We start from the raw sequence: 20,057 nt of genomic DNA on the forward strand, positions 1-20,057 counted from the left end.
TCCCAGGCCGGCGTTGGTACTGCGCGCGAGCCAAAAAGAATAACTCCCGTGACGATCCAATGCATGGATTCAAACGACACAGGTATGTCCCACAGCCAACACACCAGCTAAGCTAAAAGCACACTGCAAGTATCTCATTTCTCAGTTTGTGGCTCCCTGTCAATGTCTACAACTAGCATGAGCAGCAGATAGGAGAACTGAGACGTGCCCGCGATTACGACAGCCCAAAAAACAAAATATAAACAGTAGTGATTCTGTGGTCATCATCGTGTCTCAGATTAAAAAAAACAAAAAAAGATGTCATACATTAACCAAAAATGAAAGTGATGACAAAAGAAAAAAAAATTGTTAAATACAAAAATTGTTGATTAAAAAGGGAAATGAACTTTTGGAAATATTTTTGCATATATTAAGTGGTTAAAATGTGTTTGATAGATTTATTGTTCCATAAGGTGGCTTCATATTTCTTTTGGCTGGACGGTAGGTTTATTTCATGTCTTAAATTTATGTTTCTGAAATACTTCACAATGTGCAAATATTCTGTTTAATTGTGTTGGTGTCTGTCTAAAGGTTAAATATTTATATTTAACATTAAATTATCAACCTTTTGTTTTCCTGATCCTTATTTTGAAGAGAAAAAACAAACCAAAAAACAATTATAACTCAATAACTACTAATAAATATTTAAACTGATACATGTGTACACACTGGAATAGTGGAACAAACAGAGGAATTTAGGGGATTTTCATTTTCAACCTGGATAGATTTATTTTATAAAAAGTATTTACGTTACAAGTCAAGAGAGACTGCCTATTTTGTTTGCATTAAAAAAAAACAACCTTTATTTTCATGTTAAAAATGCACTTTCAATAAAGTATTTGGAACTCCGTTTCTACTGCATTATTTTTATGTTGAGATGGTGTTATCGGCAGCTGCTGAAAGTAACTAAAAAAGTAACTTTTAATCTAACTTAGTTACTTTTAAAATCAAGTAATCAGTAACGCAATTTAGTTACTTTTAAAACCAAGTAATCAGTAAAGTAACTAAGTTACTTTTTCAAGGTAACTGTGGCAACACTGGCCATCAGTGCAATATTTGAAATGCACGCTATAAATTTGCAATATCTAAGAGTAGTTATTACACTACCTTTAAATTTTAATGCTAGTCACAAAATGAAGACCAAAGTTGACATTACAGGCAATATCTGAAATGCCCCTAACATTCAATACTGTACAACTTTATAATTCACACTAAACCATTCAATTTGAACCTTAAGGATATAAAAGAAGTCCCAAATCACAACAACGCTGCATAGATTCATTTATTTTGAGTTAGCCTTTTAATGCCAGATATTTTTTCCAGACCCGACAGTCCCCCTGTACCATTCACAACATCCATTGCTGCTCTTGACACAAGCAAAGTTTTGGGCCTGCAGGACACCACTGCTCAACTTGCCCGGCAGGAAGTCCGTCCACAAGCATTCTGTCAGGCTGGTCATGCAGCACGGGTATGCGAAGCAGGACTTGATCTGTGGGTGACCAACAAAAGGGATTTCAGCAACATGCACTACTAGGTTGCTAATGGATAAAGTTGTTGCTTGCACTGAATTAGACATCTTCTGTTAAGTGGCTGCTACAGAGCAGTACAAATCAATTCCTACCGTGCAGGAACAGCCCTCTCCGTAGCGGGCCAACACATTCTTCCGCGCCTCGCTCAAGGCATCCCATGGCTGATAGAGGTCACACACGGAGACATGCAGCGTGCCGTCAAACTGCAGCCTGCCTGCATTTGCGGAAGAGGAAAGGTGCATGCATTCACAACAGCCACAATAAAATAAAAGACATAATACACCTGTCGGCAAAAACTAGTGTCATACCCATGAACAGATATTCAACACCCTTGGTCAGAGTGATTCCACATGCTGCAGAGTTGGGTCCAGTGTAGATGGCAGCAAAAAGCTTTTCAACACCCTTGAAAGTCTGAAAAAGAAATATTCATCTCCAACATGCACACTGTACATGACATTGCATTTACACACGTTTCTCACCGTCAAGTGTTGGATGTCATACTTTGTGGGTCCAATTTTACCCTGTGTGCCAGGCATCACGTCAAGAACCTTGGCTTTGATGACTAGAAAGGTGTTTTCAAAAGATTAATTAAAACCCAAAGGGGCATCCAGATTGGAGGATTTTAGGGACAAGACAGCAGCACAAAGCCAAACAAATGTTAAAAAATAAATCCATCACTTCCATATTACAATTTAGACATTTGTGCGAAATGGCATAACCAAATGCTCAGTGCTTATGCTGAAGTTGGGGGGGAAATCAACCTGAATAACACCTATGTTTTTACCACTTAGCCAAGTGAAATATTTTAGAATTATAATTAACATTAGATGAAAATAAGTGTCCCAACTTAAACTAGAAACGTTAGGGAACACCTGCTTCGCTACTTGCCAAGTCAAAACAAAGCAAGTCTTCTCAGTGTTTAAAAAGCAAATTAAGTTAATTCAACCATTTTGTGACTAGAGTACAAGATGTCCTACAATTGGAATGTGGTAGTAAACTGTCTTAATGCCATTAACACACCTGGCTAGGTTTCAAGTCTGGTAGGCCTGTTCAGCCATTTTGTTACAAAAGTAACACGGCCACAGAATTGAGGAGCAGTGGGAAGGATGGGAAAGAAAGGAGGAAAAAGAAAAAACAAAACACAACTATAAAAGGACTGTTGGTCAACTTACCAACAACATCGGTTTGGCAATACAACTGCTGTGGATGCAATGGTAAACAGGTGCAGGCTTGTGCGCCTTCCTCCTGCAGCCCCCACAAGCAAAGGAGCACAAGTTGCAACACGAAGTTCTTCCAGCTCATCCTGAAACTGTCAATGAACCAATCAACCACCACAGATTCCACACACAACAAGAAAGTCACTCTGCTTAAGTTCATGTGGACGAGAGCCTTTTTCTTATAGCTGCAGACTCCGCCCACAATTAGGCGAACACGTCACGTGCACACACTGATTGATGACTGCTTTCACCTGTTACTTGCGTCACCGACGCAATTAAAAACATTTAATCTGAAATGATACGTACATTTTGTACATCATTTATACCAGAAATTTGGATCTATGATCTACTGTAAAATATGGTGGTTGTACCAATTCACACATTCTTCCTTAGTAAGGAGAAGCGTGGATACATATGGTTGAATGAATGTAAACTATTTACACCACAAATGTTTGTGTATGAACAAGATTAGAACAAATGGCCAGGTTTCTTTACCTTAATTCTACAGGTAGAAACAGGTTAGAGTAGATCAAATCTTTGCGTATTTGCATTTTTTTTTTTTTAAAGTCTCAGGTGAAAACAGTCATCAATCAGTGTGTGCAATTGTTGTTACGTAATTGTGGGCGGAGTCTATAGATATCAAAAAGCCCTCCAGCGCAAACTTGTGACGAATACAACACGCTACCTCTGGAACAGCAATCTGTCTGTGCACCCACAACCTTCTTTTTTGTTTTGACTACGTTACATTGAAGGTTTTAGGATGAGCTGGAAGAAGTTTGTGCTTCCCCTGGTGCTGCTGTGCTTGTGGGGACTGCAGGAGGAAGGAGCGCAAGCGTGTAGTTGTTTCCCGAGTCATCCGCAACAGGTGTACTGTCAAGCAGATGTTGTCGGTAAGTAGAACAGGATTCCACTTTCCGTTATTAGTTCCAATTTTTCTTTTTTAAAAGTGGTTGAATGCTACAAAATACATTTGGGTAAGTGTTTTAGTGTACTGTATGTTTATTGTATAAGAGGACTTCCCAAGTGAAGGTGAATTATGTTGCCATGGTCCCCATGGGAAAGTCTTAGCATTGCCACGTCTGTTATGTTTTGTGTTTGGGATTTATTTATTTATTTTTATTTTATTCACAAATAAATACCCAACTATAATTAAACCTTAAGCCAGGTGTTGCTAATGACATTTGGGCAGTCCATTTTGTCATTGGACCGGTCACAAATTGGCTGATAAAACAACTTAAGCATTAAAGGGACTGCATTTTTAGTTTTTGTTGGGTAAGTAGCGAAAGCAGGTGTTATTAATGGGTGTTTTACCTATTTTTGTGACATTCTATCCCATTTTATGATCATTTCTTGCCACAATAAGATTAGAGACCTTTTTAGAATAACTTTGTTTTTAAATTATTTTCTTCTCTCATTTTTGAGCGGGTCTGTAGGCATTTCTTTTAGAGCACTATGAGAGGTGTCAAAGCCAGCAAGTTGAACCTTGCCACTGATTGGAAAATGTTTGGGGATAACACTTCATTTGTCACTGTCTTGTAGTACTGTAAATAAATGACTTCCTTTTAACATGACAACCAAGTCTTTGCTTTTGATTTTTGTCTTTCTAGTAATCAAGGCAAAGGTTGTCGGTGTGATGCCGGGCGTACAAGGTGTTCGACCCACAAAGTATATCATCAAACACATTACGGTGAGATGTGGTATTTTCATGTATAGTGTTTTTTGTTTGTTTGTTTTTTAAATAAAAGTGAACAATGCAAATTGGATATAAATCTAGCTTGTTTTTCCAGACTTTCAAGGGTGGTGAAAAGCTTTTTCGTGCCATTTACACTGGAGCCAACTCTGCATTATGTGGAGTCACTCTGACCAAGGGAACAGAATATCTACTCATGGGTATGTTTTTTTTTAATTTAAATAAATATATAGTTTTATTCCCACTCCCATAGGAGAACGATCGCTCACATGGTCTGTCTTATGCTGCATTTGAGGATGGTCGGAAGTTCAATATATCAGCATTGGTTTTTCCCAGTTCAAGGTGAAAGTGAACAACCAAAATAGTGGATAGTGATAAATTCTTTTATTTTCCAGTCCTCAACTCATTTTGACCTTCAGAAACCTTACCATTTTGCGTCATTTTTTTTAAATCATTCCATTCAGTTAAGTAGTTGACTGTATAAGTTCATGCAGGGAGATGGCGGCAATACTGTTGTGTTGCGTGGCGTTATAGCCAATATTTATGAATGAAGAAAACTATTTAGTTTTATACTTGAGTAAATTGTTTTGCCATTCACATTGTAGTCCGCCGGTGAAGTCGGGGTCTTTCCCACCTCCTTCCGACTTCGCACGTTCCCGTGCACACTTCCTGATTTGAACTCTGAAAAGTCTGACTTCCGCCCATCCTCGAATGCGGCATTCGGGCTGGGCAATTTATGGCCCAAAATTCCTAACTGTATAAACTGCCTCCTTTACAGTAACTATATCATGGTATAGAATTTGGTGTATGCATAGATGAATAACTTGTTTACGTAGTTCTTTTTATAGAAGTTAAATGGATAAAAACAATTAGAAATTTACTTTGGATAACACTTAACGTGCGAATCAAAATTAAGTCCGCACTCTGCTGCTAAATGGTGCCAACAAAAATATTGCTGAGATTTCAAATAAACTGTACAACTAACTTAGCAAGTATTCACTGGAAGATTACAAGTGGCCGCTGTAAATGGCACAAGTCTGTTTTATATAACGGACTGAAATGGTGTGGGGGGGGGGGGAGATTAAGCTTCACACAACACTTCTGATTTTTATTTTTTTTGTTACTCAAAGGTCCACTTGGTTTTAAAGAAAGGCCTAGCACAATTGAAATTGATTACATTTCCATTACTTTCTTTAAACAAAGAATACCCTCTAGAGCAGTGGTGTGAAACATGCGGGCCGGATCAGGCCCGCAAAGGGGTTTAATCCGACCCGCCAGAGGATTTTGTGAAGTTAAAAAAAAATAAATAAATAAATAAAATTGTAATGTCTGACTAATCAGCCGACCACAATCAAAATGTATACAAATTGTAATTTTACAAGCAGGCCACAGGTGAGCAATGCAACTTGTACGGGGAAAATTGTCCTGGATGTCATTATACACACGACTTAATTTATTATCATTTTAAGTCAAAGACAGACAAACGTGTTAAATACGACACAAATTCAAGTACTGGTAACACAAGTTATAACATCAGTAACTGCGCCACCCAATGCATTCTGGGAACAATATATGCAAAACCATTCGATTTAACAACATATACCGGCAAAGTGTTGCCGCGTTTCATTTGCACTTATTTTTCAGAATATGATTACAGTTGAGCTCCGTAATTTAGGGCTGGTTCACAAATCTGTGTATAAATGACGGTAATTGTTTTTAAGTTATATACCGTTATTTTACTGATGCGGCCCCTGAGCTAACTTGAGTTTGACACCCCTGATCTAGAGTAATAAATCGCGTGATTTCTTGTAAGATGGTAAAATAGCAGGCACAATAACATGGCACAGCTTTTATATTAGATGTTTCTGCTCTCTTCCAATCTGAACAATGTCCAAATAATTGTGGCAATTTCCTCCCCATTACAGGCAGGTTGCAGTCTGACAGATCATTGCGTGTTAACCTGTGTGATTTCTATGAGCCGTGGGATGCCTTGAGTGTTGTGCAAAAGAACCTTCTGTACCGCTACAGGGAGGGCTGCAATTGTGTGGTAAGAACACGACTGGATTCCCCCCCCCCCCCCCCCACCCGCAAATATTTCCCACATTGAAAAAAAAATGCCAACTTTTTAATCGGGTTTGTCTTTTAGTGTATGTGAACATGTCTTAATCATCCACAGATCAAATCCTGCTTCTCCTTCCCATGCCACATGACCAGACCAACAGAGTGCTTGTGGACGGACTTCCTGCCAGGCAAAATGGGCAGTCGTGACCAGGCCCAAAACTTTGCTTGCATCAAGAACAGAAAGGGATATTGTGCCTGGTACAGTGGGGCTCCCAGGACTGAAAAGGAATACCCAGCTTTAAAAGGCCATTAACTCAAAATAAAAACACCAAATCAATGTCCTTTTTCTCTGTCCCTTAATCCCGGGCTGGTTCTTAAATAGTTCTGATTCTTTAACAATGATGGGCATATGTACAACCGATGAGCTGCTTTGGAGCCTGAACTCGTTACTGTGAAGATGCCTTGCAAATGGTAGTCAAGTGTCCGTCCATTTTATGCCAACTACAAGCAACATTGAGGAAAATAACGTGACGGATGGACTGTAATTGCTTATACGATCAGACATCAATTGTTTCTTTACTTTAATAGTACTGTAGGTAGCAAGATCCCTGATTTGTCCAATTCTAATCCATTCTCCTTGAACTCATTACTGATAATCCGTTCTGTTTTCCTGCTTGCTCCCATGCTGCTACTGTCCAATGTAAAACACGGCCGAGAAAGGAAGTCATGATGGAGATGGGAAAAGTAATGACATTCTGCACTAGAGTAAAAGTACAATTACTTGCATAAAAAAAAAATGTTGGTAAAGGTACTAATTCAAATTACTCAAAAGTACATGCTGTAAAATGTACTTCACAAGTATTTTTATTTTTTTTTTTAACCAATGTTTCCTTTTAAAAAAATCACTGAACAAACCCTTAAAACTGACTAAGGCCGAGCTCAGACTGCGTTTTCTTTTTCTTTTTTTTTTTTTGTGTATGTGTCTTTCACGACAGTTGCACAGTCATTTATGATTCATCTACAATTGGTCATCAGATTACCCGATAAATTTGCTCTGTGTTGTGGACCGGACGTGTTGTCACACAAGTCTGAACATGACAAGACACCACCCGATCATGGCAAGATGTCATGCTAAGAGCACGTGTCGGCACTGCTTTTTGGGGAGGCGGGACCAACGAAAAGCAAAGCCTGGCAGAGTAGGGACAGTTTATTTGAATGGAGCGCGCGACAAGTGTGGCGCCACTCTGCATAGGCCCACATGAGCGCACTATTGCTTGCGCTCCGTGCTCAGTATATGATTTTGTACAATTATAACTTATTTACATGTGGTGGGGTAATATAGCCCATTTTGTCAATTAATTTGAAGATGACTGTTTTATTAAAAACTGAAATATTAGGCCTATATTGTGTTTGAGTACATAAATTCTATACTGCTTAAATATTCATATTTGAGTTCCTCGGAGGGAAGGTGGGAGGAAAAAAAAGATGCATGCCAGCACAGCTGTCAAGGTGCCTGGCCTAACTTCTATTAAAAAAAAAAAACATATAGGCTGTATGTCCATCCCAAAGCCGTGATAAATCCTCACATGACCAAATCATACTCTAAAAATATTTGAACAACAGTCACAATATTTTTTTTTGTACTCGACCATTGCACATGACGGTAGCAATGTCGCAAGGCGGCTCCCATCCATAAAATCAAAAATGTGACTTTTGATGTTTGCGGAGTATGATTCTGGGATGATTATAAAAGTGCACATTTGGTGAAGATTGATCACAGTTTTTGGATTTGCACTACAAAACTTTTAAATATAAATACGCCTTTCTGACATCAGCCCCAAGAGTTCCCTTAGCTCTTTCCTCAAAGCACAGGGTGTAGTGTGGCAACACATGGAACAGTAAACAGGAGCTGAGGGTTTGAAACCCCCTTATACTGGCTGCAGTTCAACTTTTCTTTTTTCATTTATAATTCCTTACAATTTCTCATTTGTAATGTACAAACAATTTATCTTTCATTATTCATTTAATGTACGTTTTATTTATTGCATTGAATTTAATGTTCAATGACACTGGTTCTGCGAGACATCTCTCAATTACATTTCACAACACTTCAATGATGACAAGTCTACTGTGGGTCCCCTGTGGGTCAGTGGATAGAGTGGCAGCGCATGAAACAGTGAATTTCAACTCTTGTCTTTTCATTTATAATTCATCGACCATTGTTCATTTCTAATTTTCACACAATTGATCTTTCATTATCATTCGTTTAACAATTTAATGCATTCAATTTAATGTTCAATGACATTCACTGGCATTCAATGACAGCAAGTTCACCGTAGCTTACTGGATAGACTACTGAAGCAGACCTGCAAACAGGAAGTGAGGGTTTGAATCCCACCTTAGGCTGATTGAAGTTCAACTTTTGTCTTTCATTTATGATTCATCTACAATTGGTCATTTGTAATTTTCACACAATTTATATTTCATTATATGTTTAACACTATATTGATATTTAGTGCATTCAATTTAATGTCCAATGACACATTCACTACTATTATTAGTAATTACTAGTTACTAGTAATACTACTACTACTACTAGTAGTAGTAGTAGTAGTATTACTAGTAACTACTAGTAGTAGTAGTAGTAGTAGTAATTACTAGTTAATTACTTTGCAATTTTCACACGTTATCCTTCAATTTACTTCATGAGCATTCAGCTTTGCATTCAGCTTTCAGCATTCCCGTGCAATTTCTTAGAAATTGCACTTAGTCTAGTTCATAAATATATTTTAAAATACCAAGGAAAATGCTGACATTACAGAAACTGCCAACGTGGAGTGAGCATTTTTGGCTAGCAAATTACTTGGAACCAGTTAACAAATAACTTCAATGTGTAGGCTAAATGCTAAAAACATAGCATTGTTTCCCATAATGCCATGGGGTATTGACTTGAGCATTTGCAAGTAATACAACAACACACATTTGGCATATATTACACCAACATGTTTGAAAATAAAAGTAAACATTGTTTATTCATATTTGCATTATTCCATTTGGATTTTTTCACATAATACCAATGAAGTATTATGATAAAAGAAAAAAAAAAAAAAAGATGTCTTTTAGTATTTAACCCATAGATATGATCAGATCACATGAGATAAAGACGTCACTGTATTCGGCCATCTTGGGTCAGGAACTACTCTGGTACGCCGTGTCATCTTTTGTGTCATATTAACGCTGAATTCGAAGATGGGCGGAAGTCGGATATATCTGAGTTGGTTTTTCCCATTTCCGACATGAAAGCGTTCGAGGCAAAAGTAAACAACTAAAATGGCGGATAGTGATACATTGTTTTTTATTTTGGTCCTCAAAACTTATTTTGACCATAAACATATATCTTCTTGCAATTTTGCTTGTTTTATATTATTTCATAAGCATTCCATACAGTTCAGTAGTTGACCGTATAATTTCATGGAGGGAGACAGCTGCAGCATGCTGTCACGTAGGCTACGTTGCTTTACGTGAAGTTATGTTGAATATTTATGAATGAAGAAAGCTATCTAGTTTGTCATATATGTTTAGTAAGGCCCCCGTTGGTCAGGTATGGCCACTACATTTATATGTGGACACTTCCTGCTACGATCAAAGGTTAAAAGCAAGATGGCTGCCTTAGGTTTGGTTGCGTGTGCGTGTGTGGGAGGTGAGACAATAAGCTATAGGCAGGCCTCTTGGCTCGTTAAGGTTTTTCAAGCATTATTTGGCCCTTGTTTGACATTCTGCATGATTTCAAGTCTAAAAGATTTGTATTGTTTATGTATCACCTCTTCAAACTATCCAACATCCATAACCCGCCTCCTGGTCTCATCGCCTGAGCAAACAATTGGTGAGTCAAATGAATGCTGTCCCATTTTTGTGTGCAGCTCCAATTTGGGCCCAGTTGGGTCCACAGTACATTAGACGTGCAGTATGTTTGTCAAGCAGCCTGTTTTCCATGCATGCTTGTCTCCTCATTCCAACACAAGTGATTGCTGTCATTGGAATCACCTGTGTTGGAATAGGGAGATGCCCCGAGGTCCAGGCAGGCTTGACAAACACCGCATGAGACGAACGCACAGTTTCCTTCATCACAATGTGACAAATGTCCACACATTTTTTTGCTCTCAAATGGCTGGAAAAGTCAACGCGTGCTAATGCTGCTTTTGCTGAACTCTAGTCAAGTCTAATAAGTTAACCTCGCTGATGCAGGACATAGAAGGAGCGTCAAGACTGTGTCTGTCCGCTTGCACTCTTAAAGTTGACCTTGCGACCTTGATGTCAGCCAGGATGCAAGCGAGTGCAAATATGGACCTGCTGCACACTTTGACGTCCTTTCAAATGGAGGCCGAGGACGCGCGCATGCACGCGCGCATCAAGATGAGCACAAATGTGTGTGGCTTCTTTACTTGGATACGCGCGCACGTTGCTCAGAATATATACGAGCGTTATCTAAGCTAATAAACGAAGGAACGTGTTGTGCTCTTGCATATCTTCATGTGGTCAAGGTTGGCCACACAAGAGGCAGAAAACCCAAAAAATGGCGGGAGCGAGAGATGAGCTGTCAGATCAGGCCTATCCTCCCTCCCTCCCTCCCTGTCGCTCTCCTCGGCCCTTAATTCGCTTTGGCAAACAGGGCTCCTTCAACAATACTTACCACTTTCAAGAAGAAAAAAAAAAGCAGTAAAGTCATGACTCCCTAAAAGGATGGCGATGCCAAACAAGTGGCAACGTATACGATGGCCGCTCTCTCATTTCATGCCCTTCAAGTCGTCACCAGCAACAAAGTGGCCTGCGGGCATGCAGCATGATGCTGCATGCGTCCAATCAATCGACCCTGCATGCACAAACGTTTTGTTCAATACATAGTCGAGACTTGAGAGGATAAGAAGAAAAGAAGAGTGCAAGTGTCTCCATGTGCACATGCGGGTGAATGCAATTCATGTTGACGTGCAGTCTGCTGAGATTCTAATTGTCTAAAGTGTATATGTTCTCAAATCACATTTCATCGACACAACTTTTTCTTTTTTTTTCTTTTTTACCTAATTCAGCCAAGAGTCATAAAGGGAAGAGGAACACACTGTTAACTTGCAAGCTTATCTCCTTCAGGTTAAGCCTTGCGGATGTTTATTAAAATGGTTCGGCGCGGTTTGCGCGCTTGCTAATGACGTCACACGACAAGCGGGAATGTTTCGTTTCTTTGGGGATTGTTTTGTGGTTATTCAAAAGGAAAACATGGTCACGTTTTATGAAGAAATGTTTCACTTCATACACATACATTAAATCTTATACGCTATGTGGTACGACAGCAGACAGGAAGTGAGCTAAAGCGGAAGTGATGTAGCACCTTGAGTACGTTCTCAATCATAAACATGTCTTCTTTATATGGAGACAAATGCAGCGTAAAAGCGTAAAAGTCCGCGTACAGAAACGTTCTCTCTGTGACGACATTGTGGCTCGTGCACGTGTGTGTGCGCGCGTGCGCGTGTGTTGCGCAGGCCTGTGAACAGAAATCACACCATCTTTGGTCCGATGACAAAGCCTGTGTGGCCAGCCTTGTCTACAGCGTGACGTCACGCGTGAAGCGCTGCACGTCGAGATATGAAAGCGACGCGGGAGGGAGGACGGACGGACGGACACGCTTGGCAGTGCCTGCAGAGAAAGGTGCTCTTCCCCGGTGGGTCTCGTCGGCGCATCCCAGCCGGGTAGCTCGCTCCAGTCTGTATCCAGCTGCTTCCTCTGGAAGCTTGAAGATGAAGAAGAAAAGTGCACGTGGGCTTCTGGCGATCCTGCTGCTGGTGGTCGGTGGCTGGACTCCTCGTGGTAAGGAAAGATTCGTTCAAAACTTGTCTTATAGTTTTAAATTGACAGTCACTCTTTGTGATAGTTGCATGGGTCGTGTCAGTAAATGGGTGAACAATATGTGCATTTTTATTTTGTCTATAACAAAATAAAGGGGTATATTACAAAACGGCAGTTTGCTCTTAGTATAACTGTTACTCTTGATACACAGACAAAACGGATTAAAAAAAAAAAAAGAAAGAAAAGAAAGCAGACATGCTCACCAGTCAGCCACAGCATGCTTTCAACCAAGTCTATAGAAGACAATTATTATAGCGTAAGATCATTAATAAACAATAGAGGCCACAAGCAAGTGTTTCAATGTATTTGCTTCACATTGACAAATTATTTTACGTGAAGGTGTATTTTTATTTTTTGAATCTCGTTTTTTATTTTTGTATTTATGGATTTATTTTTATTTCCATTTATGTTTATTTTTTTATGTAATTTTAAAAGTAGATTTTTTGTTTTTATTATCAGTTTAATTAATTAATTAATTAATTAATTTATTTATTTAGTCAAAGATTTATTTGTAATTTTGGCAGTTGTTTCTAAAGATGAATAGTGGTAAATTAGAGCCTATATTTATTTTTGTGTGTGTGTGTATATATATATATATATATATTAGGGGTGTTAAAAAAAAATCGATTCGGCGATATATCGCGATACTACATCGCGCGATTCTCGAATCGATTCAATAATCGGCAGAATCGATTTTTTTTTTTTTTTTTAGGATTCACACCTTGAGCATGGAAGAATGTTATATGAACGGCACATTAAGCCTTAATATTTTTATTTTAATGCTGTTCAAATGTGAAACAGATTGCAAACTGTTTGTGTACAGTGGCTCACGGTTATAAGCCTCAAGTTTTAGATAAATATATTCATACAAATCTTACAGTGTACATGTACAAATTTACTGATAGTATTTTCTAAATTTGAATGGAAAAAAATCGCAACAATCGACTTATAAATTCGTATCGGGATTAATCGGTATCGAATCGTGACCATTCGTATCGGGATTAATCGGTATCGAATCGAATCGTGACCTGTGAATCGTGATACGAATCGAATCGTCAGGTACTAGGCAATTCACACCCCTAATATATATATATATATATAATAGTGCTGTCAAAGTTAAAGCGTTAACTAATTAATTAATCAATTAACACTATTAATTTTTAACGCAGATGATCCTTTTTAGCCAACAGCAGATGGTTACATTAAAGGTAGCTGTTGGAGTTTGAGCAATAAACATAACTACATGCATTAAAGTAAAGCATTTAATAAATGTTTACATATGCCGTAGGTCATTTTTTTCCCCCATTTAAATTATGCAAATAATTAATTGATTAGAAAAAGCAGGATGAGCGTGTGCAGTGGATATAAATTTTTGAAGCCATCCTCATAATATTCAATGTCGCAAAAATTAACACATAATAGACGCTCTTCAAATTTAGCGGGCAAAATATGTTGGGAAATAAAGCTTTTTTAAGTCAGTGATTAATCATGATTAATCAAATTTCTAAGATGTGATTAATCTGATTAAAAAATGCAATCGTTTGACAGCCCATCCATCCATCCATCCATCCATTTTCTTGACCGCTTATTCCTCTCAAGGGTCGCGAGGGGGTGCTGGAGCCTATCTCAGCTGGCTCTGGGCAGTAGGCAGGGAACACCCTGGACTGGTTGCCAGCCAATCACAGGGCACACAGAGACGAACAACCATCCACACACACACACGCACACCTAGCGACAATTCGGAACGCCCAATTAACCTGCCATGCATGTCTTTGGAATGTGGGAGGAGACCGGAGTACCCGGAGAAGACCCACGCGGGCACGGGGAGAACATGCAAACTCCACCCAGGAAGACCAGAGCCCGGACTCGAACCGGAGTCCTCAGAACTGGGAAGCGGACGTGCTAACCACTCAACTACCGTGCCGCCCTCGTTTGACAGCTCTAATATATATATATATATATATATATATATATATATATATATATATATATATATATATATATATATATATATATATATATATATATATATATATATATATATATTATTCATTTCTATTCATTATGTTGTATTTAATCTGTTTTTATTTTCACTTTTATTTCTTTTTTTCGTTATTTATTAAGTCATTTATTTATATTTAATTTTGGCATTTGGTCCTCCAAAAAGATCAAAAGATGAAATATTATCGCCTATATTTCAAATATTATGTGGAAGTTTTTTTTTTTTTTTTTTTTTACTGCATTCAATGTCATGTTTTCTTTTGTCAGTGTGCAGATGTTGTCACATGACACATTTGCATTTCTTGCGTTTATTATCACATGACCTAAAGTTGCAAACAACCGAGCATGCTGCACTTCACGAGGTCACCTGCATGGGACTACACCAGATTTTGATGGGGCTGTAGCGCCACCTCAGCCAGCTTCTCACCTTGTTATTGTTGTTCCAGTGACGTGCGGCTGCCCGTCAAACTGGAGGCGCAATGGGGAACAATGTTACTTCATCTCCGATGTCGAGAAAACGTTCACGGAGGCTGAGGACGACTGTCGCGCCCGCGGCGGACACCTGACCAGCCTTCAAGACGCCCAGGAGAGAGTGAGGCGCCTCGCTATATATATATATATATATATATATATATATATATATATATATATATATTTATTATTATTATTATTATTATTATTATTATTATTATTATTTTGTTTTAATCCATTTGTATGCACTGATCTCTTGCAGTACTGGCTGAAGTCCTACATTGGACAGGAGCGTTTCTGGATCGGCTTGAGGGACGAGCTCAAGAACGGACAGTTTTGGTGGACTGACAGAAGTCCTGTGACTCAAGTCAGCGTGTTAAGTGCGAGCAGCAGCAGACGCCACAAATTGGCCCAGATCCAAATCTAGAAAGGAGGATGATGATGGTGATGATGATTTCATAGAGAACAACTGCTGCATGTGCACACAATGTACTTAACAATCTTTTGAACAATAAGGCTATTACGAGAATAAAGACAAGATTTTTTTTAGAGGGGGAAAAAAGGTACACCGTAAAAAAAATGTTTTTGCTGTTTTTACGAGGAAAAACTGGCAGCTGTGGTTCCCAGGTAAATTCTGCAAAAAATAAAAAAATACAGTGGAAATGTAAACTTTACAGAACTTGTTAATTTTACTGGTATTGGATGTACTTTGCATTTTGACTACTCATTTGACAGCATGAGGAACAAGTCAGGTTTCATTATCTTGCTCATGGGTCTTTGACACCATCACACTACACTGGGATCAAACCAACAACCTCACCGTTGCAAGACAACCACTCTACCACTAACGCGCGCCACCCTGTTGTTATCAGTAAAGGACTGTTGAATCTACAACTTTAAAAAGCTGAAGGCCGGTTATGATAACACTGAAGGTTGTTATTATAACACTGCAATGATGTAAGTTTAACTGCAACCAAATGTTTTTTTTTTTTGTTCTGTTGTACAGTTTGTGTGTAAATTACATTGATTTGTGAATTCTAAAAAAAATCCATCTTTTTAACATTTTCTAACTGCCAAATCAACAGTTATAACAGTGACTCCTTATTCACTTTAACATTGTCATAGTGATCACTACTTTTTTTTGTGATGTATTGTTTTATCTTATTGGAGTGGTTTTTAAATGTTATTCTTAGGGATGGGCGAGTACCGATACCAGGTATCGGTATCGGGCCGATACCAGCCTTTTTTCAAGTACTCGAGTACTCGTGACGCAGACGAGTACAAGCGACCGATGGCAGAGGGGGAAGACGTTAAGTGAGTCCTCACTGCCTGTAACTGGCGCTAGCTTGCAGCAGTTTTTCACCAAACTTCACCGGTTTGGAAATACTTCAAAATTGTGAATCTTAAACTAAAAGAGCATTTTTGTGTTTTATTTTGAACGATAAGACTATTGAAGCGTGACTGTGCTGTTTTTTGTTTTTTTTTTTTAAATCAAAATTAAAGGAAATATATTTGTTTAAAAATATTTTTTAGTGATTTTTTTTATTTGTCAAAATGTACTACTGGTATCGGCAGTTCGTATCAGTATCGGTGAGTACTGAGGGTCTGAGTATCGGTATCGGTCTGAAAAAAAGTGGTATCGAACATCCCAAGTTATTTTGTACGGTGACCATGAGTGCCTAGAAAGGCGCCTATAAATTAAATGAATTGTTATTATTGTGTTTGGTTCAGAGTTTAGCAAAATATTAATCTAAATTACACTATTCATTGTTTTGTTGTTTTTTGTGTCACGATTTTATAGAAATTCACTCTTAATTCTAGACACAGTGTATTTTTCTGAGAACCACAACGAGAATCAAGCCTTGAAAAAAAAATGCAGAAAATTGTTGTCCATGGAGAACATCACGACACAACCAATTCCTCCAACAATAACGACCATATTGGTCATTTTGACTGTCTCTCACGGCAAGGTGCAACTAAGTTGCGAGTATTTGCGCCAGGCGCCCCCACGTGGCCGATTTGTGCGCAAGCGCCGGCAGTTAACCGGCTGCCTCTTGCGTCAGAGGCCAAAGGCGGCAAAAGGCCAGCGTTTGTCTGCTGCACGCGACTGTGTGTGAAGGCTCGTCTGTTTGCAGGGAGTGGTCCCATGCAGAGCCGAACAACTTGGGTGGAAAGGAGTACTGTGTTGAGATGGGCCTCTATTCCCGAGCTCGCCTGAACGACTTACCCTGTAACTCCCTGAGAAAATACATCTGCAAGCGAGCCTCGGGTGAGTCGCTACACCAATTTGGGGCTGCATTGCGTCAAGTACGCAACAGTGCCACGCTGGGTGGGGGTAAACGTCCAATGTCGGCCATCTTCTCACGTGCTTCTTCTTGCTCCAGTGTTGTGTGACTGTCCCACGGGCTGGCGAAGCAACGGAGACGAATGTTACTTCTTCTCCGGAGACAAAAAGACATGGAATCAGGCTCAGATCGACTGCTGGAACAAGAAAAGTGAACTGACCAGCATTCAAGACGCCAAGGAGAAGGTGACACGACAACCAACCTCCTTCCCTCCCCCACCTCCGCTTCTTGCTAATTAGCATACGATTTCTTGCAGTCATGGTTGAGTAGACAAATTGGCCTGGAGCGCTATTGGATCGGCTTGTGGGATCCCTCATTCTTGTGGGGGTATTGGCAGTGGTCAGATGGAAGTCCACTGGTGAAGTCACAATGGTAAGTAGCATCAACAAGTTCCTCTCAACAGAATTGCTCACAATCTTCATCTTGTCGAGATGAAGGAAAATTAATACAAATAAAAAACATTGTTTTTTTCTGTTTTGTTTTTTTAAAAAAACAAACAAAACGAGCTTATGCAGTCACAAAATCAGACTCTTCCTAACAAATATTGATCACGCGTGTTGTGCAAACGCCAGGCGGCTTTTGAAGGTGCGCCTCCGTCTGCATGGTTGGAAGATGTCTGTGTGAAAAGTTTTGTCTGTTGCAGGGACTGGTACCCCGGTAGGCCTGAAGAGAAATATAAATACTGCGCTGTGATAGCAGGCGACCTGAGCGACCGCTGGCACGACTACACTTGTCGCAGCGACAAGTTTAAATACATCTGCAAGCGCGCCAACTGTGAGTCCTCACCTTTGTTGCTTTGTGGCAGCGGTGCGTTAGCATGGGGGAAATAAAGTGGCGCCCAACAATTTCCACTTTTATTTAGCTGGAAATGTTGACCCATTGAGAAGTTGTCCTTCATACATGTCATCAAATGATTGCTTCCCAATTTGGCTGATTGGATTCTGATCAATGAGGAACTTCAAAACTTTTTGTTTGTTTTTTCCCCCCAGGAAATCAAACAATTTTTAATGTTTTTCAGTTTCACAAACGCTATCTAACAGAATGACGGATGATGAGTTTGGAATCGTGTGTCGCCTTAAAAAAAATAAATAAATAAAAAAATGGAAAAAAAAATGGAGAAGTGCATGTCCAACAAGAACATTTGCGTGTCGTCGCTTTCACCTTTGGCCATTTTTGTCATCTTTTACATTTGGATGTTTTTGGAATGAAACTGAATGCAGACATCCCAAAAACATAAAAATGGACGTGTTTTTCACATAGCAGTGACGATGTCTTCTAACGTGCTTCCATCTGCAGACCAGATCCGAAATCCTCCTCTTCCTTGCCCCTACTGTTCCTGTCCTGCTCCTCCTGTGACCTGTCCGCCTCCTATAACCTGTCCTACTCCTCCTCCTCCTCAGCCAACCTGTCCTATTCCTCCAGCTCCTCCAACCCGCCCCCCCACTCCTCCTCCTTGCCTTCCTCGCGGTGCCCTCCTCCAGCCAGCAGCAGGTGAAGGTGACGTCCCGTCGGTGGAAACGTCCCCTCCGGCACCCCCGGCCAACTCCACGGAAGTCCCCTGTGTGTTTGTTTTGGACGTGCAGCAAGTGAGTTTTTGGTGAATTCCCCGGTGGTGGTCGTGTCTTGCGATAAGAATGGTTTGTGCTGGCGCTTATGCAGGGTGAATTCCTAGCCAACCTTTCCGGTCTTCTGGACGTCGGCCGCCGCATCGTCATCCGAGGACGAGTCCGAGAGGTGGCAAAAAGGTACGTGAGCGCACGCACGCGAGTGCGCCCCAGGTCACGTGACTGAGCTCCTGTTTGCAGTTTTGCCTTCGGCCTGAGCGCGGACGACGGCCCGGCGCTGGTGGTGCACCCTGACCTCCAAACGCAAAACACCACGCTCAACTACAACAGCTTGGTCAGCTGGAAGGTCCTGAGGGAGACGGAGGACGCCGCGTTCCCCTTTGCACCCCGATCTGACTTTGAGGTAAGGAACGTGAGAAAATGCCGTTTTGGGGATCAGCATGGAGTGTGATGTTGACGACGTCTTGTCGCTCTTCAGATTGTCATCGGCTGCGAGGCCCAGCGTTTCCACGTGAGCATGGACGGTGACTACTGGCTGGATTCCGCCTATGGCGAGCGCGTCCAGCCGGGCTCCAGCCTGCAAAGCATCAGCACGCTGGCGGTGGGAGGGGACGTGGATCTGATGTATATCCAGCTCATGTAATCGCCACAAAATGGGAGCTTCCTGTTTTCACCATCATGGTAAACATTGGCGCCAACATTTTTATTCCATTTGTTGTATTGCTGTTTTATTCCATTTATTATCTTCTTTATTGTTTTATTGCATTTATTGTAGTGTTTTAGGAACTCAATTCTGTTGTAAGCACTAATGCGACTTTATTATTCAACCATCAGAAGCACTGTTACCATCACGTTATCATTCATCAATAAAAGCATCCAATCATATACCAGAACTCGTCATTGGCTGAATGAGCTTGGTCTTGGTCACTTGGTCTTTTTTATTTTTATTTTTTTTTATTTTTTGGTAAAACTTAACACCATAAAAACAAACATGGTAAAACACCATAAAATGTATTGTTTACAACATGAATTAACCTGGGGCATTGTGAATTCCAGGCATAGCATTAAGAACAGTATTCCAGCTTAATCAAATACGCTAGCATCAGATGCTAACAAATGCTATAACCTCTGAAATTAAGACTCATAACATTTTTAGCATCATTTTAAAAGAGCCAGTCTTTTGAACGGTTCTTTTATGTGAACGGCTCCCGAATGAACGGCTCCCCTGAAAGAGCCAAAAGTCC

The 20,057-nt window shown here is 40.0% G+C and overlaps 3 protein-coding genes across 4 annotated transcripts; 2 read left to right on the plus strand and 1 right to left on the minus strand.

The window, feature by feature from the left end:
• Window positions 1-1,303: 1,303 nt before the first annotated feature.
• Window positions 1,304-2,951, minus strand: LOC144026689 (metalloproteinase inhibitor 2-like). Its single transcript, XM_077533595.1, has 5 exons — window positions 2,741-2,951; window positions 2,048-2,130; window positions 1,877-1,979; window positions 1,661-1,782; window positions 1,304-1,528 (listed from the first exon to the last, which is right to left on the minus strand). Exons 1-5 carry the CDS (start codon window positions 2,943-2,945, stop codon window positions 1,340-1,342), a joined length of 702 nt encoding a protein of 233 aa, XP_077389721.1. The 5' UTR covers window positions 2,946-2,951; the 3' UTR covers window positions 1,304-1,339.
• A 490-nt stretch (window positions 2,952-3,441) lies between these two features.
• Window positions 3,442-6,873, plus strand: LOC144026705 (metalloproteinase inhibitor 2-like). Its single transcript, XM_077533624.1, has 5 exons — window positions 3,442-3,675; window positions 4,393-4,472; window positions 4,573-4,675; window positions 6,401-6,522; window positions 6,652-6,873. Exons 1-5 carry the CDS (start codon window positions 3,546-3,548, stop codon window positions 6,847-6,849), a joined length of 633 nt encoding a protein of 210 aa, XP_077389750.1. The 5' UTR covers window positions 3,442-3,545; the 3' UTR covers window positions 6,850-6,873.
• A 4,896-nt stretch (window positions 6,874-11,769) lies between these two features.
• On the plus strand, window positions 11,770-19,698 carry LOC144026644 (macrophage mannose receptor 1-like). 2 transcript variants are annotated; one of them, XM_077533510.1, is made up of 11 exons: window positions 11,770-12,392; window positions 14,879-15,024; window positions 15,166-15,278; window positions 17,039-17,172; window positions 17,288-17,433; window positions 17,505-17,620; window positions 17,892-18,022; window positions 18,671-18,834; window positions 18,908-18,993; window positions 19,054-19,216; window positions 19,292-19,698. In XM_077533510.1, exons 1-11 carry the CDS (start codon window positions 12,323-12,325, stop codon window positions 19,454-19,456), a joined length of 1,434 nt encoding a protein of 477 aa, XP_077389636.1. In that variant the 5' UTR covers window positions 11,770-12,322; the 3' UTR covers window positions 19,457-19,698. The 2 variants fall into 2 exon arrangements, with proteins under 2 accessions (XP_077389636.1, XP_077389626.1); XM_077533500.1 differs by having other exon boundaries at window positions 11,772-12,392; window positions 18,545-18,834.
• The last annotated feature ends 359 nt before the right edge of the window (window positions 19,699-20,057 follow it).

This window comes from Festucalex cinctus, chromosome 1 (assembly GCF_051991245.1).
Source record: "Festucalex cinctus isolate MCC-2025b chromosome 1, RoL_Fcin_1.0, whole genome shotgun sequence".
In the NCBI taxonomy this organism is placed as follows: Eukaryota; Metazoa; Chordata; class Actinopteri; order Syngnathiformes; family Syngnathidae; genus Festucalex; species Festucalex cinctus.

What these genes read in the sequence shown, in the direction of transcription:
- LOC144026705 (XM_077533624.1), top strand. Translation starts at nt 3,546, where the DNA reads ATGAGCTGGAAGAAGTTTGTGCTTCCCCTGGTGCTGCTGTGCTTGTGG. An exon ending in ATATCATCAAACACATTACG is followed by an intron (nt 4,473 to 4,572) that starts GTGAGATGTGGT and finishes TTGTTTTTCCAG; the next exon opens with ACTTTCAAGGGTGGTGAAAA. An exon ending in GGGAGGGCTGCAATTGTGTG is followed by an intron (nt 6,523 to 6,651) that starts GTAAGAACACGA and finishes AATCATCCACAG; the next exon opens with ATCAAATCCTGCTTCTCCTT.
- LOC144026689 (XM_077533595.1), bottom strand. Translation starts at nt 2,945, where the DNA reads ATGAACTTAAGCAGAGTGACTTTCTTGTTGTGTGTGGAATCTGTGGTG. An exon ending in TTGCCAAACCGATGTTGTTG is followed by an intron (nt 2,131 to 2,740) that starts GTAAGTTGACCA and finishes ACACCTTTCTAG; the next exon opens with TCATCAAAGCCAAGGTTCTT. An exon ending in ATGACATCCAACACTTGACG is followed by an intron (nt 1,980 to 2,047) that starts GTGAGAAACGTG and finishes TTTCTTTTTCAG; the next exon opens with ACTTTCAAGGGTGTTGAAAA.
- LOC144026644 (XM_077533500.1), top strand. Translation starts at nt 12,323, where the DNA reads ATGAAGAAGAAAAGTGCACGTGGGCTTCTGGCGATCCTGCTGCTGGTG. An exon ending in CATCTGCAAGCGAGCCTCGG is followed by an intron (nt 17,173 to 17,287) that starts GTGAGTCGCTAC and finishes TTCTTGCTCCAG; the next exon opens with TGTTGTGTGACTGTCCCACG. An exon ending in TTGTTTTGGACGTGCAGCAA is followed by an intron (nt 18,835 to 18,907) that starts GTGAGTTTTTGG and finishes GCGCTTATGCAG; the next exon opens with GGTGAATTCCTAGCCAACCT.